The sequence below is a fragment of the Uranotaenia lowii genome, chromosome 2 (genome assembly GCF_029784155.1).
Source record: "Uranotaenia lowii strain MFRU-FL chromosome 2, ASM2978415v1, whole genome shotgun sequence".
Taxonomy (NCBI): domain Eukaryota; kingdom Metazoa; phylum Arthropoda; class Insecta; order Diptera; family Culicidae; genus Uranotaenia; species Uranotaenia lowii.
Window position 1 is genome coordinate 213443228 of NC_073692.1, and position 26512 is coordinate 213469739.

General features: G+C 36.4%; 1 protein-coding gene across 2 annotated transcripts in view; it reads right to left on the reverse strand.

Annotated features, from left to right (window-relative positions):
* Positions 1-16931, reverse strand: part of LOC129749894 (insulin gene enhancer protein isl-1) — a 114787-nt gene extending 97856 nt beyond the window's left edge. The window contains exon 1 of one of the 2 annotated variants that reach the window (XM_055745015.1): positions 15741-16930. In XM_055745015.1, coding sequence (XP_055600990.1) covers positions 15741-15903 — 163 coding nt within the window. In that variant the 5' untranslated portion in view covers positions 15904-16930. Of the gene's footprint in view, positions 1-15740 lie in introns of both variants that reach the window. The other variant, XM_055745017.1, reaches the window with a different exon arrangement.
* Positions 16932-26512: the final 9581 nt, after the last annotated feature.

Genomic DNA, 26512 nt, shown 5'->3' on the forward strand with positions numbered 1-26512 from the left:
CTGTTCCGGAAAAACAACTCTCACATCCGTCCAGCGAAAGCTTCCACGTTTACGAATTATTCAACGGAGTTATTAATAAACACTAAAAAGTGGAATTAGTTGCAAAGTATGAATATGGATCGCAGTAAATAATCATAATCCTAAATATTTCCTCACTCACTTTGTCTTGAAAATTTGAAGCCAACGAGAATTGGACCAGCCAGGGGACGGATTAGCCGCCACGGACTTTCGCAAACGCCTCCGAGGCCTTCGGGAAAGAATTTTTCGGAGCGGGAAATTCTTGAGGCTACTTTTACTGGTCAACAACAGCAACAGCGGCCGAGCAAAGTTGGCATAATTCTAGTTTTACGACCGACAAGAATTCGACTCTCTTACAAGTGGAAAACACCCGGCAAGCAGAGGGCCAAAATTAAGCCATTAGTAAGCACCCCGTTGAATCGGATATTACCGAATGAATTATTAAAAGGCCTCGGGCTTCCAGGTCCTTTGGTTGGATGGAACTGTAAACAAAAAAAAATGAAAACGACGCAGAAGCAACAACATGGGTTTGTTTTTCGCGTGGTTGAGGATTAACTTCATTTCCTCTGTTTTTTCTGGGTCTGTTTCATTGGATCAGCGGTTCTGGATTTGATTAAGGTTAAACCAATTTTTGCATAGTTTTACTTCGCTTAACTGTTTGCAAATTTTTTCACGTGTTTCGTATAGATCTGAGATAAATTAGTGTTAGGCATTCAACAATGAATCAATGAAATCAACTTTAATCTATCTTGCATCTCTTTAGAAGTAGGAGTACAAGGGTATGATGATTTTCTCTATTTTCATGGCGTAACCAAATTTTAATTGAACTGCTAAGTGCTAGACAAGGTTGCCGAAATCAGAAATCACAGAAAAATCTGTAATTTCACAGAATTTTGAGAAAAATTTTCATCTCAGAATTTTTATCCCAGATCACAGAATTTTGAAATTTTTCACAGATTTCACGGAACTTTGTAGATCCGGTTTTTTTTAATGTACATTGCCAATATTAATCTTGAATTTCTTACACTTATTCGTGAAAATTTTAAGAGCTGGGTAATTATAATTGATTTTCACTAAGAATTTTATTAAAGCTTGTGTTTGATATGACTTTACTTTAAAATTGATGAAAATAGCTTCATAGAAAACTGTCACAAATTTTTTTGGGTATAATCACAGAAAAACAGAGTTTATTTTGTCAAAAACACAGAATATTTTTCGGCAACCTTGCTGCTAGATAGTTCAAGTAAATTGTTTCATAACAACGAGTAGTTACTGAATAAAACCTTTTTCTCGTATTTTTTACGAATCTCGATTTTTTTTAAATATTTTTTGATTTCTTTTAATATTTCAAATTGTTACGAATAAGAAGTCGTTATTAGGTTTGCTAAGGTCTTAAAATAGTAGCTGACTTAAGAAATCGATAATGTTATGTGAAATTTAGCCATGGATTATAAACGGGGCAAATTTTTCCACATAAACTCCAATTGAATCATGCACCAGTACTGGTTTCCGAATTTCAATCTAAACCACATGACTTCAGTCACATCGTTTGGTGAGCACCAAATTTTCGAACCAAAAACAAATCACAGTAATTGCCACAAGCCGTATAAAAATAAACGAAATAGAGAAAAACCAGAATAAAAACCTCTCTGCAGCATCATAAAAGAAACGGCCGCCCCGAACAAACGACCAGATAATTTAAGGTGAATATAAAGTTCACACTATTTTACGACCGTTGACCATCGCTCGTCGTCGTGGTCGTCGTCGTTTTCTTGGACGTATCGTTGGTTGTCGTCTGATGTTGCTGCTGTCCCTATTCCTGACTCATCATCTGAAACCGTCAGCCGGCACAATTTCGAATCCGAAGGAAACCGGCAGCATCCCTTAGCTGGAAATCGGCTGCGGAATTGCTGTGGCAGCAAGTGCTCGTAATAAATACGTTACACGTACGGCAGTCAGCCGCCATTCTACCTTCTTTGCCGCCTAGCCGTCGCTCCAGAAGCTTTTTAATTAGAGGCGGTTGACCACTTCACAGTCACTGTCAGTGCCATCAGTATCAGAGACTTCACCCGGTCCCAACAAACGGCTAACCTCCTTCTGGGGGTGACCTCTGGGGTTGCTGGCGGAATCGTTGCTTCTTCCTCTTAGCCGACAGGTTGTCACACGCCTGTGATATGATGTGGTCCCGTCGAGAGGGGTCACATTCCATCTATCCATCCGAATGGCGGCGACCCCTGGCTACCAATGCAATGGCGGTCCTTTGAAGTGGTTATTTTTATGGGATCCGCGGCCGCCTTGACGGGTTTATTATTGTATCATCGGGGGTCTGCCTGCATACATAGTTTCATGTGGCAGGGTTAATAAAACTAGGAATTTTGAACTAGATTCGGCGAAAATATCGTGCGTGGGGTAGACTGTGTTTAAGTATTCAAAAATTTTACATACAACCTTTCCTTATGCTTGTATAACTGATAATAAAAGAGATCAGAGCAGAAGTTCTAGAAACCGACTTTACAGTAGGGTGATCTAGGGCTTTATGCTCCGTTTCAAAACCTTGGGGGTTCCGAGGCTTGCAGGAATGATTGCTCATGTCAAATTCCAGTTCATTTGGTTAATTCATTTGATCTTTTAACGACGCTAAAGTTTGTCTGTCTATTTGACATCAATTCCTTCAGCTAAACTCGCAAATCCACTTTTTTTGGCTCTATTTTTTATGCAGATGGATCGATTGTTCCACGAATTTGGATTTTTACACTTGACGTAGTAAACAAATTTTTCTATGAAAAACTATAAGCGAGTAGCGACAAAAAAAAGTTATTAAAGGTGGCGGACACCGAATAACCCCATTTTTTCCGTTCAATGTGTAACAACAAGGAGTTTTTTATTATTCATCAAAACCTAGGGGTAAAGAAAGAATTTAAGCTCTTTAAAATAGCGAATGGCAGAATATTTCATAAACATAATTGTGTGATTGATACTTATTGATTTAGTTCGAATAAAAACTAATTGTTTGTGATCAGTTGATTTTTAAATAACCTTATTTTTATTAGCATTCGATCCACAGGGGACGCCATTCGAATGGTGACAGAGTACTGATGAGTTGGCATCGTGGTAAGACATCGGATAGCGAACTCGGAGAACTGGAATTCACATCTCGGTCGAGGATTTTTTTTTCGTTTTACTCAAATTACTTAGATTGTTTATTTCGCTTTCTGTGGGGTTAGCGAATTGTTGGAATCGTCAAATCAAAACAAACAATAAGCAACCTTAAAAATCTGTACTTCCTTAGCCAATTCCGCCTTTTTGCACCGGAAGGCCAAATCAAAGCAGACTATCAGCAGCAGAAGCCTTTAAAATTTGCGCTTCCAAGGCCAATTTCGTCTTTTCCACCTGAAGGCCAAATCAAAGCAAACAATCATCAAAAGCAGCCTTAAAAATCTGAACTTTTTAAGCCAATTCCGTCATTTTTCACCAGAAGACCAAATCAACGTAAACAATCAGCAGAAGCTGCCTGAAAATCTGCGAATCCAAATCCATTGCATTTTTTTCCACTGGAAAGCCAAACCAAACACACAGCAGCAACAATTCAAAAAATCTGCGCCTCCAAAGCCATTCCGTCTTTTTCCACCAGAAAGCAAAATAATAACAAACAACCAGCAGCATCAGTCTTAAAAATCTGCATTTCTTAAGCGAATTCCTTCTTTTTCCATGGATGGCCAAATCAAAGCAAACAATCAGGCACAACAGTCCAAAAAATCTGCAATTCTTTAGCCAATCCCGTTTATCCCACAAGAAAACCAAGCCAAAACAAACAACCAGCAGCAGCAGCCTTAAGAATCTGCGCTTCCAAAGCCATTCCGTCTTTTTCCATCAGAAAGCAAAATCATAACTAATAATCAGCAGTAGCAGCATTAAAAATTTGCGCTTCTTTAGCCAATCCCGTTTTTTCCACCGAAAAGCCAAACAAAAACAAACAACCAACAGCAGCAGCTTTAAAAATCTACGCTTCCGAAGCTATTCCGTCTTTTTCCACCGGAAATCAAAATCAACACAAACATTCAGCGACAGCAGCTTTAAAAATCTATACGTCTTGAGCCAATTCCGCCTTTTTCCACCGGAAAGCCATATCATAGTAAACAATCAGCAGAAGCTGCCTGAAAATCTGCGCTTCCAAATCCATTCCGTCTTTTTTCACCGGGAAGCCAAACCAATACAAACAAACAGCAGTGTCAATTCAAAAAATCTGCGCTTCCAAAGCCATTCTGTCTTTTTCCACCGGAAAGCAAAATCATAACAAACAATCAACAGCAGTAGCCTTAAAAATCTGCACTTCCTTAGCCAATTCCGTCTTTTTCCACTGGATGGTCAAATCAAAGCAAACAATCAGCCGAAAAAGTCCTAAAAATCTGCGCTTCGAAAGCCATTCCGTCTTAATCCACCGGAAGGCCAAATCAAAACAAACAATCAGCAGCAGCAGCCTTAGAAATCGGCGCTACTTTAGTCATTTCCTCCTTTTTCCACTGAAAAGCCAAACCAAAACACACAATCAGCAGCAGCAGCCTTAGAAATCTGCGCTTTCAAAGCCATTCCGTCTTTTCCAGTGGCCGAATCAGAAACAATTTTGTTCGTGGCAGCAGCCTTTAAAATCTGTGCTCCCTGTGCCAATCCGTCTTTGTACTGGAGGTTGAATCAGAAATAAATTTTTCGTAGCAGCAGCCTTGACAATCTGCACTCTCTGTCCTCATTCTATTTTAACAATACAAATTTTTGTTTTTATAAAAAATGCTAATGTGTCATTCTAGTAGGGTTGAAAATTCATGTTGGTTTTAACTTGTTTCCAAACAATTATTTCAACGTTCAATATTTTATCAAGTTTATCAAACATTAATCTTTAAATATCATTCAAAGTTCAGTCACTTTTAACCTCAACTGGTTACTATTTCATCCTTAGTTTCGCTCAAAAATTACTAATTATTACTACATTTTTTGCCTCTCGATCATGTCTAGCCCTGTAGATCGATTGACGTGGAATTTGGAATTTTGTACCGATGATGAAAGTGAGCAACCATACAAAACACATAATTTGTGTTTGCATAACTTGAGATCTAATAAAGCAGATGAAATCAAATATTTCTTTTTATTTTTCCCTTCACTTTGTATTATAAGTTGACAAACAAAGAAGAAGAGGGCTTCCATACCTTTTTTCTCATATGTCAAAAGCTAATCAAATTAACTGATCCAGATTTAATGGGAAGAGAAATTTTTCTATGGACGTTTGAGATTCATTCCTTTTCTAAAAGGAGACTTGAAAAGGGGAAAAGAGTTTTTCATAATTTTTTCATTAGATTGTTAAGCGACCGTAATCAAATTTGACGCTAAAGGGTATTTGGACTCATCCCTCATTTCAGTGACTTTCAAGGGGGATTCATGAAACTTCCATACATTTTCTGGAATTGCTCGAGACTCCAGTACTATCAGAAATGATTTTCAAAAATGATTCAAAAACCCTCCCTCAACATTTAAAAAAAGAGACAAATGAAACACTGTTTTGGTACTAAGTACATTACACATTTAGATGCGCTGATTGTCATAAAACACACATAACGATGGTTTAATGAAGCTACACTTTAGATTACTTATCAACCATTATGATTAATTGTTTGTGAAAAAAGGGGCTTTAAACACCAAACCCAACAAATTTATTGAAGTTGATTCTTCTCTTATGATAAGAATATTCAAAAAGTTCAAAAACTACTTTCGCAAGATTATGTTCAAAATGGTCGAAGCAGGTGCCAAGTGAAGTTAGAAGAAGGGTATAAAAGGTCTCAAAAAGGAGGAATTAAGTTGAAGTTGATTTGAGCTTCCAAAGGAATAGTTTCCTCAAAAATGCCTTGTACTAAACGACAAGTAGAACTAACTTGATCGAAAATTGATTTTTTTTTATCGAAATGATTATTTTTATCGATCCTGGTGTTCGTAAATTATAAACAAACGTATGCAAAAGCATTGGGAAGTGATTTGACATCTACCAAAAAAATCGATGGACTGATGCATCACCCAAAAAAAAAATCAATTTACGAACACGCCGTTACTCTAATCAATTATTCTTAGTTTTTTAAATTCTGAATCAGAAATTTTAGTGTTATTTACAGAATCCAACATACAGGATAAAGAATTTAACATTTTCAAACCGAATTTTAAATCCATAATAATCATAATCCAGATAGTGACAATTTACACATAAATTTCTCTTCGAAGGTCGTTTGTGTGGAGCATGAAATTGTACAATAACTACCAAACAGGTTTAGCAATTTCTAAAATTTCTTTTTGCAAATGTTGGAAACGAGTTGCTGAAACTGCGAAATTCCCACACCCAACCTGGAGCTTGTTCCCGGTAGAAAACCGTCCCATTTTGGGTATATTCTAGAAACCCCTGGCTTAGCCAGGGAAATCCAAAAAGTTACAAAACTCACCGGTTGACCTCCCGGTATAGACCTCGCTGAAAAGTGCGAGACCCGTTCCTGGGTGGTCCGACACGTTGGGTTGCAAATTTTTGTCGCGTTTAAACTATTAGTTAATCGCCATCTTCATTACAACAACTGCCACACATCAACTCAATGACGGCTGAAAAGATAGCTGGAACAACTCCAGACGCTTATTAGTAGCTATCCGATTTTGGAAGTGCAAAACATCATGCCAGCTAGCAGGACTGAAAAGTGATATTTTGACGGCTTGATTGAAGTATTTTGCGAGCGTCGCCCTCCCCCCGACTTCAAATTTAAGGAATGTTGATGGAAACTGATGTTGATAGACTCCCGCTGCTCCGGCTAGTCAGGGGAGATGTGGAGGGTTATCGTTCACCCAAAAGCGCTAATTGACCGTCCCAAGTGGCCGCGCGCGGTAGTTTCGAGAGGTGTTCACTTAATTACCCATTAATTCCGGTGAAAAACGGCGCGGGCTTCGCTTTTTTGCCAGTGCCCCTTCCTGTTGTGCCCTTGGGGTGCGTCAACCAGTAGAAAAAAAAACGATCGCCGATGGTTACTCAAGTGTCGTTTCTTGGAAAAGAAGCTTAGCCATGCGGCCGCCATATTGGATGGTTGATTGTTTTTTTTTTTGCGTGCCTCGACCATCCAGACCAATCCAGTCGTCGTCATCAGCAGAAGCGTGTGCCATGTCTCGTGGTTGACGACTTCATAAATCTCGCAACTTTTACTGCTTCTGAGTCTGATGGGGTCACTCCCGAAGGTCGGCTGCATAATGTCGTTGTTTGTTTATTTTTTGTCGTGTAGCTTTGTGCAGTCAAACATTGCACAGCCCTGGCGGGGTTGGACACTTCCAAAAACACAAACCCAATTGGAAACAGCCAAAATTTTGGAGTCTAATGGAAAATTGACAGCAATAACAAAAACTACAACAACAAGTCCCAAGCCGGGACTTTTTCCGGCGGGGATCCTCACTTGACTGACAAACAATCAAAGCAAACAAGATCCGGACCAATAAAATGGATGAAGGCAGCAATACCCGCGCACTATTTATAGAGTCAATTAGACCTAGTAGTTTAGCTAGAGTAGTTTAAAACCACCCGGCATCTCCGGGATCCAGCAATTGCCCTAACAAGATGCGACAAAGATGTTCCGAGCCGCCTAAGAAGCTGCAACCGAAAAAAATCCGGAGAAAGCATCGCGAAGAAAAAATTATGAGCGTGAACTATTAACCGCTAAATGGTTGGTTCATTTGTTTTTTTTTCTCCTCCCGTGCTGCAGCTACCAAACGCTCGCTCATATATTATGCTGCGATGGGTCGAAAAAAAAGTGCGTCAGTTCGAAAGTAGAAAAACATGGAAGATAAATTTTAAAATTGCCGTCATCAAATTTCAACCGCCATGCCGGTTGCCTCGGGAACGGTCCATTTGCCACCAAAGCCGCGCGGTTTGAAAAATGAAAACAAACTGTCAGGGGCCATCTGACACGCGTGGTGTGTTCGGCATGTTTTGATTGAACACATGTTGATGCACATCCGCCATATTGAGTTATCGATCTTTTTTTGCCTCGTGTCAAATTGTTTTCAAACATTTAAATTCGTAATTTTTTGCCGCTGAAGTAATAAATAAAAAAAGCCAATCGCCAAATTTCGCTGTAGGCCAAGTTCCGGATTCCGGCTGTACAGTTGTCGGTCAACGTCAGGTGCGAAAAATCCAAACCGTGACCGTAAACATTGACATTTGTTTGACAGCGCTGCGCTGGATGATTTCAAATGCTTTAGTGGTAGGGTTTAGCGCGCTGCTCATATTTTGCGATTTGCTATCGCAGCAAAATCAATTGAAAATCATTCATCACGTGACCTATTTAAACATAGACTTGACGAGCTACTAAATTTTTTAACATGTTTTAATCAAATACTATCATTAAAATTGTTAATCATCTCAGGTTAGTTTAGCAATTAGAATTTCAAGCGGCTAGCCGGGCGTTACGAGCACAACGCGCAAAAATAATGTATAACTACGCATTCAAATGTCACTTGATGGGAGCTTTCGCACAACGCTTCCCATTCGGTGGGAAGCATTTCGATGAGAAAAAAACAAACAAACAAACAAACAAACTGTGCCACGTGGATTAAAGAATTTTTACAAGCAATCTAACATTGGGCATATTTATATCTAATTGTAATGTTGTTTACTAACGATCTGATTTGAGTTAACATAGATTGAGGAGATTTGAAAATTAGATTACTGTTGCATCAATCTTTTCATTATTCAATTTAAATTACAAAGTTTTAATTTGGAAACGCATTCAAAATTTAATTAAACCCGAATAACCTAGGGTGGTTTGAAATAAGGTTGTCAGATTTTTTTCAGTACGTATCCGAGCTATTTTATCTAAAAATTGGGCAAAATTCGGGCATTCGATTTCAAATCATCCATTAAAAATCCGAGTAAATTTGATAAAAAACCAGAAACTATTTACTCAACCAAAATCTTGAAAAAAATCTTGAAACAATTTTTTTTTTCATTAAAACTTTTCAGCAGATATTTTGAGCTTCCAAAAAACCTTTTCTTATTATTTTTATAAAATTTGCTCAAAAAATTTCATGTTGGACGCATTTTTACTACACAATTTGTTTTTTTTTGTTTAATTTGGCAAATAAAGTTAATAAATCTGGGCAAAATCCGGACTTTTTCAATAAAATCCAGGCAACCGGGCCGGAACGGACTTTTCCTCAATTGTGTGTTTAACATCCGGGAAAACCCGAATAAAAACAGGCAATCTAAAAGCTTAGTTAAAAAGTCTTGAATATTTTCTTTTAATAATTTTTTTTTGTTATTATTATTTTAAGTTCAAATTTAACCAAAAATATTCAACTAAATTATTTTTTATTAAAAAAGCAAAATCACGACAGTGAGCTTTCAAAAGCAGAAACAATAATTTTTCAAATATGAGCAAGATAACAAACAGCATGGGATGAATAAAATTATTTCGTTTGGAAAAATATAAAATTGCTTCTTGGATGTTGGATTGTGTTAAAAATTGGAAATTTGGAAACATGACAATCTGAATATTAAAAAAGTACTGTTTTGGTCAGGATTCACAATCTGGTGAAATACATTTTCGGACGAGACGCAAGCCAGGTTTTGCCGATTTTGAACTTATACCAAACATTATCATAATGAAAACCTTTATTTTTGACGGTAATCGTCCGATGGAACAATCGTATCGATCGGAGTTTTTTCACAAAAATCAAAAATTATTCGTATTCAGAAAATTTATTTTTGTTCAAAAATCTTTAAGTTGGAACATATTTCTAGTTTGCAGCTCCAGAGTATATAGTAGTTAAACTTTTTGTTTTAAAATTCCCATATTTTGATTCAAGTTTTCCTCATTAAAAAAAATTAAAACTTTTATGATTTTTTTTCACAAAAGTCGAAACTATTCCCACTTTTTTTTTACAAATTCATGCTGGTTTAAAAATCTTAAACTTGGAACAAAAATCTATTTTGCAGTGCCAGAAATCTTTACACATTTTTGATGGATTTTGAACGTTTTTTTTTCAAATGAACCTTTTACATACAAAATAAAAAGGGAAATAATCGAATAACATATTTTATTATTTATTAAAAATTTATAAAAATTGAATGTTTAGAGGTTACGTCCAAAAATAATTCCAAATCAGTTTAAAAAAAAATAGGTATAACGAAAAATAATTAATTTTTAATCCTGTTTAATGATTTCGATCGAAAATTTTAATGGCTTATTGAAACTTGAAACTCTGAAAATAAAACATATTCAATTTTTAACCAAGAGGTGGTTATATTTGACGAAGATGTTTTTTTTTTTAACAAAATGACATTCGGTACATAGTTTAAGGTTAGCAGATTTTTTTCCACGCCTATCCGGGCTATTTTTTTTTTTTATTAAAACCAGACAAAATCTGAGCTTTCGATTTAAAAATTTTCGACGGAAAATCCGGGAAATATCCGGGCAAATTTGGTCAAAACCCAAAAATTTCTCAAAAATAAAACAAAAAAAAAAGTTTTTAAAAATATTTTTTCATAAAAACTTATCAGCAGATTTTAAATAGTGTTTTAGGATTCAAAAAATTCTTTCATAATTATTTTTATTAAATTTGCACAAAAAATTTCATTTTGGACGCATAAATAAAAAAAAAACAACGTGATGAAATTTTTGAATTTGATTATTGCTCATAAACTGAAGAAATGCGGGCAAAATCCGTACTTCTTTGAGATGTGAAACTTAAAAAAATAAACATATTCCTATCTTTTTTCACAACAGTTGTTAATATTTACAAAAAAATGATTTTTTTTTGTTTTGAGGAAATTATTTACGAAATGAAATATACTCGTTATAAAACAAAACAGAACTTTTGCAAACAATTTTTTTTGCATGGTAACCTCAGAATTAAATTTCATGAATTCAAATAAAAGAAGAATTCGAAATTTCAATCTTGAAACAAAATGCAAAAAATTAACAGTTCAAAAAAGCCAAGCAAAAATTTAATTTAACGTTTACTAGTTTGTTGTTCATTAGATTGTAAATTTGCGTAACATTGTCTTAATGCTGAGATATTTGTTGATTTAAAGGTGGAAGAAATACGCACGTCAACGAATTGACGGTTCAAAATTCTCGGAAAAAGAAAAAAAAATCAAATAATCCAGGGAACAACATCTTTGGTGACCTTATTGAAAAAACTGAATTCGAATTGAGATTTTGGCGACCTGTATTCGAATCTTTTGTCAGATCTTGTCACCTTTAGTTTTGGTGATATGGCGATTGAAATTTTTTGAATGCATCAGTTTTGAATAAAATGAAACATTTATAGCCAAATGGGGCTTCTAAATTTACATGCAAATCAAAAACTGATTTCAATTCTTTTTGCTGTCCTCTATTGAATTCAGTATTGAAATAACATTTATTTTTGACATCGCCGAAGAACTTTTGTTAAGTTTTTGATATTTAAGATTTCAAACTATTTTACAATTTTGCCTCATTTTACAAGACCTCAATACTTTTCGAGTTATGCTTTTGTGAATATTTGAGATTGTGTTTGGCTTAAAATTTCTTTAAAATTCCGTCAAAACTCCCGTATAAAACGGGGTGAAAAGAAATTGGGCATTAAATTTCCAATTGATTTTGGTTAATCCTGGAATCTTGAATCTTGCAACGCGAGCTATAAGAGAAAAAATAAATGCATATTTGGATTCAGCGTTCCCAAAACCAGCTGCTTAATTCTTTGCACCTCGGAAAAATTTAAATTCTGCTTCATTATGTTATCAGCTGTTCAAAAAGGTTTCGAACTTTTCCCTGAGACTGTACTGAAGAAATAATTTGACGTTTTCCGAGATCTGATGTTTGGAAAATGGATTTTTTTTTAATTTAAATATATTTACAATTTGAAAACTTGTGTCCGTTGGATATGTTTTGTATCTCCTATAATTTTTTGATATAATTTTCAATTTTCAATTAAGGAGCACCAAATATTTTTTTTGTTGTTGCTTCATTGAATTGTTGCTCAACATATGATAATGTTAATAAAAAAAGTTCTCCAGATGACTATACGTAGACTTAGTCGATTTGGGGTCATTTTTGAATTTCTCAAACTCTTTCATGATTTTTTGCAGAATACATATTATACATATTATAATACATATAGCTAAAGATAATCGCGAAAGTTCATACCATGAGAAGTGTTGTTTAGAAACACTGCAAATAGTAATAGGCCATGTCTGCAAATTTGATATGTTCAAAACACTTCTGACATGATTTTGGCGAAAAAAGAAAAAAGATTGATTAAAACTGTATAAAATGGTGACACATTTAATCAAAATATACTTTGGTGAACTTGTCTTGGGGTTAATCTAAGGTTGCCAGTTGGCCCGGTTTTATCAAGGTTTGCCCGGCTATTTTTCACAAAATTTGCCAAAAATCCGGTCCGGCCCGGTTACCTGGATTTTTCCGGATTTATTCGATTTACTTGCCAAAAAACCAAATTGTGTATTAAAAATTTTCATTTCTGCGTCCAAAGCGAAATTTTTAGAAATTTGAAGCCTAAATACGATTAAGAAAATGCTGATGAATAAATTTTTTTTTCAAGTTTTTTTCCTTGATTTGCGTTGAGTAATTCTCGGGTTTTGACAAAATTTGCCCGGATATTGCCTGGATTTTTAGTCGAAATTTTGGAATCAAATGCCCGGATTTTCCAAAGTTTTTAGATAAAATAGCCTGAATTTGTCTGACCCGTCTATCTGCTGGAAAAATTCTGGAAACCTTAGGTTAACCTAAAATGGATCCTCTTTAAATGAAGAAAATTATGAAAAACGATAGAAAATTTAATTAACTCGATTGGATTTGAAACAGAAAAGTTATTGCGGTTCAAAGGCCGCAAATTTTGTCCAACACGCAATGAGTACTTTTTACGCATTGCGTTTTATACGACAATTTTCGACCAAAATACAATCTTTGAACCGCAATAACTTTTCTGTTTCAAATCCAATCGAGTTACAGTCTTCGGGTGAAATATTTGTCTCAACTTAGGCTTTGAGAAAATCAACCATAAAAAACAATCAGCTAGTGATGAAAAAAGTTATTGATGAAAAACCAGTATTTTTCGTTCCTTCCGGGCAAAATACCTCAAAATTTTATTCACGTTTGAGACTTAAGAAACCTCTCCCTATGGTCAGATCTTCCTGAAACTTGGCATGTGACCTTCTGGTAAGCTGATAAATAATTTTGACTTGGAGCGAGTGAGATTTATCATGTTTCATTCTTCCTTTACTACGATAAGTGTACTGCGGTTCGTTAAATTATTAAAAACTCCAAAAACTTCAGTTATGGTAAAGTAGCCATAACTTCTTCAATTTTCAACCGATTTTGATAAATAACCACTTGAAATCTTTGTTTTAAATTGACATTTAAACGCAATAGAAAATCAGATTTTTTAAACGCTACCATCGAGTCTAAAACTTTCGTTGAAACAAAATTTTCTCTAAAAAAATGCGTTTTTTTAATTTTTTTTTCTCATAAAGTCACTAATATCAACAATACTGTTGGTCAAACGCAAAAACAGTGTTCAGATGATCGATAGAAAACTTATTCACCTTCAATATGCAAAAGAGGGATTTCAAATTACTGTTATGCCGTCCGAGATATTTTAATCTAAGTTTAAGAACTTTTTTAATTTTTTCGAAATTTCATATCATAACTCTTCATAGCATAACTCAAAAACGATTCTACTGAGATTTTTTTTAATTTCATTTTCGGATTCAGCGCCCGATTTTACATCAAAATGTTGGTCAGTTAATCAAGTTCACGATTTTTTTAAAATTTTGTAAACTAGTGTTATCAACTCACTGAGACCTTTAACATTCTTATTCATTTCAGAAAAAAAACTTCAATCTTCAGACGAAAAAAAAAATGAAAGGCGTTTGAGTTGAATTCGGCAATCTTCATTTAAACTTTAATAAGTTATCCCAAAACTTGGACGAAGTTTAAGTGATTTTCATTGGTTTAACGTTTCTTGTTTTAAACTATGAGTAACGAGTGTGAAAACTTGTGATCTAGCCTAAATACTAAGATTAGGTAAAATATTGCTTACTCTTTAAGCTTCCACTGGCAGAGGGTGCATTGCTATTGCATATTATACTGAGTCGATTTGGGATTTTGGTTCAAAACTCATCCTTGATTTTTTGCAGAATTTGGAAGTTACGTTTACATGAGTAAATTTGAAATTTTAGATTTGTATGGAAAAATTGAATACAATGTACTGAAAAATCAACATCTTTTTTGTTTCCTTTTTCTTAAATTCTTTTAGGGATATATTTCGCTGAGCAACTTTCTCGAAGATTGTAACTTCGTATCTTATTAGACAAAAAAGTTATTAGGTGAGAAATGAGGGCATGTCTTTTGGCATTGAAAAATAGTAAATTAAATTGACAGCACAGCTGTGTGCCTAGTAAGATATTGTATGACTACTTTTCTTTATGTTATGCTTTTCCTACAATACTTCGCGAGGCACCAGCAAGCAGCCAACATATTTTTTCAAAAATCAGGGAACAGGCGAAATAAAAATCAGGCAGCGTTAAAGTAACGGACATTTCGCTCAAAGTGATGACCTTTTTTTTTTTGATCATCGCTCCACATTTCCACACTAATGTGTGTTGTGAGCCTACTTGGTTGAATAATTCTACTGCATCAAGCAATCGAAAGATTCCAATTAAATCCCTTCTTTAAATAAGCATTAACGGGAATCTTTCGAATGCTTTGATTCAGCCACATTTTCACTTTTTCACTTCAGCTATGCAACCTACTCAAGTTCCTTACTACCCATTTTTCAGGACATTCGCAAAAATCAGGCATATTTTAAAAATCAGGGAATTTCAATGACTTATCAGGTTATCAGGCAGAGCCTCGAAAAATCAGGCAATGCCTGAAAAATCAGGCACATTGGCATCTCTGCCAGCAAGTGATGTCAATTGAGTTAATTCGGTATCGAATTTTGAATACGGCGAATGCGCCAACATCACTATTTCGAGAAAAACGCGTTCAAAGTTTAACAGCTCCATAAGCTCCTAGCAAAAATATTATTTTGTTTTCTATATTTCTCGAAAACCTAATATTCTTCAGTTAACGTTGTACACTCAAAATGTAGAGCTTCGAACGTACTCAGCTGATAACTCCATTTGTTTACATATGGCGCATTTGCCCTATTCAAAATTCACAATCGAATTGTTTTTCAATCCAAAAGACATACCCCTGTTAAACAGCTAATCATTTTTTGCCTAATAAGATATGAAGTTACGGTCTTGTGCAAAGTAGTTCTGCAAAAAATTTCCTTTAGAGAATTTATAAATTGGCATAAAAACCACAGAAGAAACCAAAGTGATGTTGATTTTTCAGAACAAAGTATTCAATTTTCCCATACAAACCTAAAGCTTTAAATTTACTCATGTAAAAGTTACTCATAAATTATGAAAAAAATCATTGATGAGTTTTGAACCAAAAGAAACCTTCTAGACCTCAGGCTTTGAGAAATTAAAAAATCACCCCAACTCGCCTCAGTCTAGTGTATATTCTCTTCGTTCACGATACCCAAATGCAAATTTTCAACCTCAACAAAGTCCTAGGTACAAGCTTAAGTTACACTTTTCCACTTCTTACTAACCAGTTTTACTAAATTTTATCCTAGTATGTGACCATCTTCCGAAAACTTACTTGGTAGTATGCTGGGCCCGTGACACGTTCCCCCGCCGCCATTGTCCAGCGGGTCCAGGTGATGCTGGTTCATGACCAGCGACGGCTGCACCAGACCTCCGCGATGACTCTGCAGCGGATTCATCTGGTGCGCCAAGGGGCCACCAATCTCCGCCATGACCATAGGGGCTCAGGCTAGTTTGGGGCGGGATAGGGGTGGATGTCACTTCCTATATACTTTTTTTTTTGTTTTCACTTGATACACTTTAATCCTTGGTTGACTGGTGTAATACAGGTTTTGTAGATGGCTTCCACAGAAGGGGTTCGTCCGAAATTGATGATGTACAATAAAAACGCTGCGATCACTATCCACAGAACTGGTTTAAGGCACACGCACTACTTGTTGATAAAAAAAAAATTACAGCGGCTCAGACTTTAGTAACAGAGAGAAAAGGCGGAACAGAAGCTGATAAAAATCAAGTGATTTTTTTGGTTGATATTTTATTGCTACCACAATTGATTAACTATTTGTTGAACAAGGTGAACGAGCTCATTTCCGCTTTGTTGCTCCCTCGTATTAATATAATTTATTTTTTTCGGTGGTGGGTGTAACAGGGTGTGATTTACGACGCTACTTGATGATCGGTGGATTTTTAATTGCCAGTTGTACCGTATTTCTCATAGGTTTTCTTCATCGTCGAATGGCCGCTATCCGTAAACTGGTTGACCTAACATGGACCCGTGTTTTGGCTTGTGCGTGTTCACTTGTTCGATTCTTTCCGAGCATCAAAGAACGCCGTGATAAATGATAAACAGGAGTGGCATTGACCAAATTTTCGTCGGGGTCCCGGATAATGTTTTTCTTAGCTTCTTCCAACCAAAATCTTACGAAAACTGGGAAAAGGTAATCCGTAACACACGAAAAGCAGATTAAATAACAAATCTTATCACGCAATTCCCGACAGGACCCTAGCGAGATCGGCTGGGCACGACAATTCACCGGAAGCTTAAGGATCCGTTTCCGTAAAGAAGAGAGGGTGGAGATGAGGATACACGGACGGTGACACGACACTCACGCACGATGATCGAATAGGCTCGCGCGCGCGATATTCCAGCGATAGCAAAAGTTCCCCGTCGCGTCGTCGCTTCAAATCACACAGGGGCAACACACAACATAACCCGCGAAAGGTCGGCACCGAACTAAATCAACTGGCAACGCACGAGAGATGTCGCAATTTCCAGTTTCTCTCCATGCACCCATACCGAGACACTCATTTTCCACCCATCCCATCATACAGCAGTATGCTTTGCCGGAAAAGATGAAAGAAAATCGATACCAACACTCACACACTCGCCGCCTCCTTGCTAAAAGTGTGAGTGAGTAACTACCGAGAGAGCAATTCTCTCTCCCGAATCCGGTTAGGAAAAATCAAATCGTCCAAACAAAACATGCCTGCCGCTGCACAGAACAAGGAAGCAAGGCGGAAGAAAGAGAGCACAAGAAATCGCCATGAAGCGACGGCCTCGCCTTTTCTCCACCACGTCTTACCGGTTCTGTTGTTGCCGTTTGACGTGCTTGCGGATTGGTTGCTAAGGTAGTTTTTCACTCGCTGCGTCTTCTTGTTCCTCTCGGAATGGTAGGGGGTGGTGGCTTCTGGTTTACCAATACTCACACACATTCGCCAAGCACCTGACTGATGTCGTTCTGTGATGTGGGCCGTGTTTGGAGAAGCTGGGATTGAATTTTTCGGTTGGAGACACCCGAACAAAATGGTCGGTTATCGACCAAAAGGTGGTTGCATTGTTGTATGTAGGTAGCAGACTTCGAGAAGGTGGGGAGCGTTTTTTGGATGTGTGGTTGAGATGAACCAGCAAGCAAGCAGCCGGCCGGGCCTTTCGGAGGGATATCAGAAGTTTTCAGAATGAGAAAACTTATCCGACGGAAAGGAAGTGTGTGCATATTAACTTCACCTGAGCTGGGAGGTAGGAGGAAGGATTGTTTCGAAATGTTTGGGGAGCGGGTGTTGATTTGTGTATCGAACCAAACCGCGTTTTCGTCGTCTTTGGCGGCGGCATCGTTTGGTGTGGGGCCTGATATGAGGATTAAAGGGGAGAACAAGAATCTACAACAGCAACAACAACAGAAAAAAGCATACGCGGCGCGGTAGACCTCAACGATAGATAGACTTGCCTGCCAATGATGCAGCCATCATAAATTTCCTAACTTATTGCATACTGGTGTTCGTCGTGAGTGCACCAGGAGTGGAAAGGCTGGCTCATCAAACCCGCTCATTTTGAATCAAAATGTTTAACATCCGACGGTTTCCAGTACTGTTAGAGCAAGTTCACTGGCGTTGGGAAAAAGTGGTAGAAATTTTGACACCTGTAGCGCTTTCTGAAAATTTTACCATGTAAAAATGGTTTCAAGATCTTTGGGCGTTGTATTTTTTTACAGCACTGTTTCTATTTCAGCCGTATGTGATAGAAATATTGCTATTTTTGCATCACAGCCATCGAAAATAGAGCACGTGTTGTATAAAAACTAGAACGCCGCAGATCTTGAAAATGTTTTTGCATGGTAAAGTTTTCAACATATGCTTAAAGTGTCAAAATTTCTTCCACTTTTCCCAAAACGGGTGAACTTGCTCTTATGGTGAGTATTGAAGTTATCCTCGAAAGTAGTAAAAACTTATGCCCTGTTATAGTTTTTGTGAACTCGGACAAGAACGTGAACTCACCACAATGAAAAATTTTTCCATTTATTCGTTGAGGAGCTTTTCCAAAAAGTACAATTAAATGATGACCAAACGGTTTTTGAAATTAAAAAAAAAACTATCGTGTGCGCTTCATGTAATACTCGTAGTATTTCTAAGCCTTTAATTTTGAAGGCAATTATGTGCTTGCAATTTAAAAACTAATTTTTATGGAGCAAAAAATTTTTCCGTCATCGATGAAATGTTCGGGAGAGATGGTCTGAATTTGAAATTCAAATTTAGCTAGAAATAATAACGATACTGAACATGCACACTAAAGTAGGGTACTGATTTCTAAAACCAATTTCTTACTCTTGACCATCACACCAACTCGAAATAATAATAAATTTTACTGATACGATTCAAAATAAATCAAAATCAAAGTTTCAAATCAATGTAATTTCCGGTAAGCTATAAATAATCTTAATTAGAAATTTCAAGTCCATATTTTTGATACACAAGAAAACGAAAGCGAATTGAAATTTCGATTAAAACTAAAATTTAATGCTTCGTACATTGAAATCTGTGCTCAAAAATAGAATACATAAAATGTAACACTCGATTCAAAAAGAAGTAAAATCTAAATTTTGAAATAAATTTCAGTTTAGTTCAGATTTTTTATATTTGTTGTTTGGAATCAAATTTGTTGCTTAGAATCAAACCAAAATTTTAGGGTAGTTTTATACCTATATTTACTTCAAAAATCAAAAGAAAAGTTAATCGATGGAGCCTTGAGTGTTAAATTGAACGCATTTTCGCTTGCTGCCCCTCCAAAGTCTTTACAGTGTCATGTTTCTTAGTTTTTTTTTTATCCATTTTCTTAACATGTCCTTCTCGTCTTTGACTGTCTTCTTGCTCTTCCAAGGTTCCCGCTTCATTATTGCCCAGGATTGCTTCATCTGGCGCAGCTAGTTTGGCGGGTTCATGTCCTTTGGAACAAAATGGACAGAGTTGGCCTTATACCTCTCCAGGATACTTTTAGAATAGTGGCATGATGCCAAATCTGGCCAAAATAGCAAAAGGAGCTTCTCGAAGCACTCAGATTTGTAGATCTCGCCATTTACTGTGCCCTTTATCACGAAAGGCTCACTCCTCAGTCCGCAAGAGCAGATGGCCTGCCAAATGAGGTATTTGGAGCGAACTTCAAAATTTTCATTTGTCGTCCATATCGAACTTGCTCTAGTCGGTGAATAACTCCAACCCAGAATTTTACTCATAATCGGCTTTTATATACGTTTCGTCGTCCATCACACAGCAGCCATATTTTGTCAACATCTTCTCGTAGAGCTTGCGTGCTCGAGTTTCAGCCGTCGGTGGTTGCCGCTTATCGCGCTCTCTTCTTTGCATTCTGGAAGTAGCTCTGCGACATGCCGATCTTTTAGCCATATCACGGCTTGAGGCGTTGGGATTTGCTTTAACCATCGCTTCACCTTTTCCTTAGCCTTTTTGTTCTCCGGTCCCGGTTTTCTTACAACTCCTTTGCCGTAGCCCAACGTCATCCGCTTCAACACTCTGGAGACGATTTTTCCCAACTGCCGGTGCGACAGGTCAGGAAATTCCAGGTGTGTGGAAAGAATTTGTTCACTCGACTCGCGTTGGTTCACCTCCATTTAAGTTGAATCGAAAAACACGACTAAGAGTTTGACAGCATGTAAACAATACACATCAATGAGAAAGTGTGCAAAATTTGGTTGATTTTTAACTAATGGTAAAAAGTTATGCCCTGTTAAATGTGTCGCAATAATTTCGTGTTCGCTCTTTATGTCTAGTAGGAGAAGCAAAATTCATTCGCTGACGATGTTCAAATTTATCTTTCGAATTCAAGTTATCAGCCCAGACTTTTAATTGATGCCATGAATTCGGATTTAAAAATGCCTAACAATAGTGACAAAACCAAAAATATGTTTTTTCCCTCATCTTATAACATTTCAAATTTACCACTGCTTAAAATTGGTAACGACACTATCCGGTACGTACAGAAAGCTACTAATTTAGGAGTTGTAATTAAAAATAGTTTACAATGGACTGCATTTGTTAATGCCCAGTGCTAAAAAAAATATAAGATTGACTAAGACTGGCATCATATTTCCTACCAAAAAGAAGTTGGTAAAATCCTTGGAGCTCCTCTAATGCTAATGAGCCGACTTAAAATTGCATTGCATTGCTGCATCCGATTTACCTTTAACCTTTCTCGTTACCATGGAGTTAGTCTCCATCAAACGCATATTTTGGGTACGCCTTTTGTTGATTTCTATAAATTAAGAACTGTTATCTTCATCTATAAAGTCATATCCGCGGAAAGTCCACCCTACTTACATGAAAAATTTCCGAACAGTTGAAAAATCTGCAATAATCTTAACGTCTTTCGAAAAGAGTGTCATAGCTTTTTCAACGTGGGGGATCAGTAAGTAAATAAATAAAACAAACACGAAGAGACAAATTAGTTTATCTTATTTAATAACTTTGAAGTACAAATTGTAGAAACAAAACAAGGAATTTTATTACCTTAAACTACATGCTAAATGAATGAATAAAAAAAAATAATATGAAGATACATATAGAGAATCATTTGGCATTATTAACTCAAAATTGAAGATTTTTGCAATCATATTCCTTTTATTTTGAGAGCTTCAGATACCATCCATTCTTTATATGTTACAATATTTCATCATAGAAACCAATTATTCTTCACCCAGGCCTGTTGTTTCTAAGGACGTTTGATTTGATTTGTTTTACGCTTCGCTGCATATGATCGTGTACCCTCCTCCCGTTGGAAGTTGTCCGGAACGGATTCCGAAGTACCACGAGCAAAAGCAGCTGGAAGGGTGTCGGACGGCTGAAACGAGCGTTTTTTAATGTGACGCCTTTCTTAAAGAATCGTTAATGGTTTGATTTATTGTTATTAGTGCCCCGAGGTCGTTTCGATAATTTTTCGCGCGCGCACGTCTGTCGAGGTCAATTAAGGGTTCACGTTATTGTGTTCTATTAAAGCCCGAACACTTCACTCTCGGATGTTTAGCGTTTTGTTAGGGTGAAAGCGATAAAAAATAATAGCAACATATTTTCGGAATTTGGTTGTTTGAGCACAACAATTGAATCGAGAACAATGGCTATGTTTGTTGTTGCATATGCTACGACATGATGGAGACCCTGTAAACAGAAGCGTCTGTACAATGGATCATTTCGATAGAGGGCCGAGCTAACGTATAAAACTGTATTTTGAAAACATGATTTGATTGGCATGAAAACATGTAAAATGTTAAATACCTCAAAATATCTACATTTTAAAAAAAGTTGTCACCTTAAAATGCAAAAAAAAAATGAAAATTAAATATCATTAACACCATTAAGAACCATCCTTGACGGCGTGCAGAAGAACGGAGTGTGGAGGCGAAGGATGAACCACTCTACCGCGAGACTCTACCGTGAACCCAGTATCCAGATGGTGGGGAAGGCTGGCCGGATACGCTGGGCAGGACATGTTGCGAGAATTCCGGAAGACTGTCCTGCAAAACAGGTGTTCGCTACGAATCCGGTAGGAACAAGACGAGCGGGAGCGCAACGAGCGAGGTGGTTAGACCAAGTGGAGCGTGATCTGGCGAACGTGGGGTGTCCGAGAAATTGGAGAACGGTTGCCATGGACCGAGTGAATTTTGGGAATTATGTTCATCAAGTTATGTCGTGAGGAGGAAAATTAAATAAATAAATGTAAATTACAATGCTCGTAATTATAACTATGAATTTAATAATTCAAGTTATAAGATTATAGTTAATTAGGATTATTTGAAGCAAAGAGTTTTCATAGAGGTTTTATAGTTCTCGTGAAAAATGTCTTGGGCTTTCTATGAAAACCGAGTAAGTCATATTTTGGGCAAAATATCAGATTTTTAGATAAAAAAAAGCTGAAACTCAAAATAACAACGATACCAAAAATTTTTTTGAGGTTGTGTCACTTTCGGGAGTAAATGAAATGAAAATGAAAACTTTCCAATTTTTCGTGTTGGGAGGGTTATTGTCCTTGGGAACCACCTGCATGTCGTTGGTGGCGTACCACTCCAAGGCCTTTTCACCGTTATGGCAAGATGCCAAATCCGGCCAAAACAGTACGGAACAACCGGGTTTCTTCAGGAAAGGCAGCAGACGTTTATTCAAACACTCTTTCACGTAAATTTCTTGGTTGACAGTCCCGGAAGCTATGAAAATGCTGCTTTTCAAGCCACAGGTACAGATGGCTTGCCAAACCAGATATTTCTTCGCGAACCTTGACAGTTTCATGTGCTTGAAAATATCTGCTAATTTTCCCCTTCATTTTGCCGTATAAAACTCCTGTTCTGGAAGCTGCTTGTAGTCGGCTTTGACGTAGGTTTCGTCGTCCATTACCACGCAGTCAAACTTCGTCAGCATCGTCGTGTACAGCCTCCGGGATCGCGCTTTGGCCGTCGTATTTTGTTTATCATCGTGATTTGGAGTCACTACCTTCTTGTAAGTCGATAGTCCGGCTCGTTTTTTGGCTCGATGCACGGTTGTAGACGATACACCCAGCTTATTTGCGGCATCTCGGAGAGAGAGGTTAGGGTTCCGCTTGAAACTACCGGCAACTCTCTTTGTCGTCTCAGCGACTTCCGGTTTTCGATTTCCCCCCAATCCAGACTTCCTGGCTGTCGACAAACGTTCCCGAAACACTTTAATTACATTTGTAGCGGTTGATTTGGCAACTTTTAGCGATTTTGCCAGCTTTGCGTGCGAGTAGCTCGGATTTTCGCGATACGCGAGCAAAATTTTGATACGCTGCTCTTCTTCCTTGGACGGCATTTTGACAACTGAAGAGTGAATCCCAAAATCGAAATAAGAGCAACATTCTACACACACACACACACACACCTTCAAAATGAGGGGTATTCAGGTTTTTTAAATGCAAAATTGAAAGAAATATGTCAAGATGATATTGACCAAATTTTGACTGTATCACCCTTTAGTTTGCTCAACTCTCGAATATGCATCTGCAGTTTGGTGCCCATTTTACCAGAACGGAGCTGATCGAATAGCGGTGCTTCATGCGGTAGGGTCACGTACTTATTTTGGACCGGGTACATATTTTGGACCACCTTGCAGCTTTTTTCCAATATTTTTCTAATAGATACATCACGTTAATTATGTAAATTTTCAGCATATATAGTTCAAGCTTCTTCTTATGATTCAAGTCATATCTAACATTTCATTCAAATGAGCTGATAAGGGGGAGAAAATGGAAAATAAAGTTTTTAATTTTTCACAGTTGGGCCAAATCAAGCCCATTTCAGGAGGACGTGCCATTATTGGCGTCAACTCTCAAGAAGTTTCCTGCCTAGCAATGATGAATTCAACAACTACAAACATGTTCACAGCTATAAGAAAACACTTGAAAACTAGTTTGCAAGCTCGGAGAACCAAAAAAACTTGTTTTAATTGCAATTTGACCCATGTCGAAAATAAGTCCTACTTCATTCCTTAGGGACTTATTTTGGACCACCCAACATAACCTGGGTATTAAGCTTGCTTTTAAAAGTTCATGAGCGTAAAATGACGTTGTACGACGGTATGAAATAATTATGCATACTATTTCAATTACCTATTATAAATAAAATTTAGGAATTTTGGCATTATTTCATTTAATTAACTCGCTGAAGCCCAAAGTTTCCTATAGATGGGGTTTACTTCAATCAGCATAAACTAAGCCAATCAATGAATGTTTTAACTTACTTTTTGTGCACTATGCTTTAACCCTCATCCGCATTAGATTTCATTACCCTAATCAGCACTAGGAGTGTCAATTTGACACTCCAAGCTAAAATCGTCATAACTCTTTTTATATCTAACCGATTACAATAAAACTTATATCACTAGAAACCTTGTAATGTCAGTAAAATATATATATATATATAGTCAGAACATTATATATAGCTAAAGCTTCTAGTTTTCTCGATATTCAGCATGAAAGAAAAAAAAATCCGAAAAAACATGCCTCAGGAAAACTGCTGTAGTTCATATATTGTACGTCCAAAAAAATATTTGCCTTATACATATGAAAGCTGAAGTTAATGTCTACATCATGGAACAAAGAAATGTTTTTTAAATTTTTTTTAATGAAATGGTCACAAAAAGTTAAAAAAAGTGGTCTGAAAAACCTACTTTTCATTCGATTGCTAGTAAATACTGTTTGAGCGATGGTAGAGTTTTTTGAAAAATATGACTACAAATTTTATTAAAATTCTAACATTTGGCTGTCTTTAGATTTTCGATGCAACAAAAATTGAATTTACTGGAATTTTTCAAAGTTGACTACTTTGCGCGATTTTTTCACTAATTGAAATTTTATCTGTTTTTGTGGTCCACCGTCAGGTTGTACCCGGATTTTCAGTGCTTTCTCGCCGTTTGAAGCAATCAAAACTATATCCATTGAAAAGGGAATTTAATCTACATTCTAGTGAGGTGTGACAAATCATGCTGTGAGATTTCACAAAAATATGAAAATTATAAACGTAAAATCATTCCTGAATTTCTAGAACCACAAGCAACGCGTCCAGCAAAACGTGTTTGTTTGCTCTCCGAGTAGGTACGGTGGGTGGTGATTTGATCAGAGAGCGAAGCCGACAGACGAAATAACGATGCGTGTCGTGCATTTCTTGGTCTGTCGGCTTCGCTCTCTGCCCGAATCACCACCCACCGTACCTACTCGTACCCACCGTACCTAATTTTAAAAAAGTTTGTAGTCATATTTTTCAAAAAACTCTACCATCGCTCAAACAGTATTTACTAGCAATCGAATGAAAAGTAGGTTTTTCAGACCACTTTTTTTTTTAACTTTTTGTGACCATTTCATTAAAAAAAATTTAAAAAAATATTTCTTTGTTCCATGATGTAGACATTAACTTCAGCTTTCATATGTATCAGGCAAATATTGTTTTGGACGTGTAATATATGAACTACAGCAGTTTTCCTGAGGCATGTTTTTTCGGATTTTTTTTCTTTCATGCTGAATAACGAGAAAACTAGAAGCTTTAGCTATATATAATGTTCTAAACATATTTTACTGACATAACAAGGTTTTTATTGATATAAGTTTTATATGAAGTTCATAATAATTCAAACGATTTCAATGGATTTTACTTTTGGAGTGTCAAAATGACACTCTAAGTCGGAAAAGGGAGTTTTTTTTGTCCAGGCTTCCAGGGTTCGTCCATAAATAAAGTAAAGATGCAAAATTAAAGAACTTTTGAATTCATTTAGGGTCCCCGAAGAAATTTTTGTTTTTTGAAGCTTCTGAAAAAAGTTACAAGCATTCAAACTTGCAATAGTGTCAAAATGACACTCTTATGCGGATGAGGGTTAAACCACGTTAATCTAATAATCCACATTAATGGCAACTGTTTGATAAGCTGTTGTCAAAAGCTACAGCTTGAAGAAGCTTAAAAATATGAAAAAAAAAAAACTGGACATGCACCAATTTTTCATTTAGTTCTTTTTTATTATACTTCATGAAAAATTATTGTCAGTTTGGTCTAAAAGTTACAGCCATTCAAGGTTGTTTTTCGCGAAAAAAAATATACTTGGTTAGGTAAAAAAGTCGAAATATAAACCCCGTTTGAAGGATGGGTTGGAAAAAAAATGACAACAAATCGACGAATATGCAACGAGTTTAATTTTTGTAGCATTTGAAATATCTCAGTTTTAACACCAATTTTAACAAAAAATATATTCAACTATAGCTATATATGTTTCAAAACATATAATATTGATAAAATTTGGAAAAATACACGCGAAAAAGTAATAAAAATCTAGTTTTTCAGTCCCTGTGGTTATGCAATTCAAAAAATTTACTCAAACGATAACGTTAAAAATTTACTCCAACGATTTTTTCCTAGGACAAAAGTTGTTTTAAAGATAAAACTGAATTTTTGTAATTTTTTCAGAAAACATAATTCTTGCATATTTTTATCTTTTTGAATCTATGTTTTTACAGAACTGAAGGCAAACCAAATCCACTAAGGTTTTGGAAGTCAA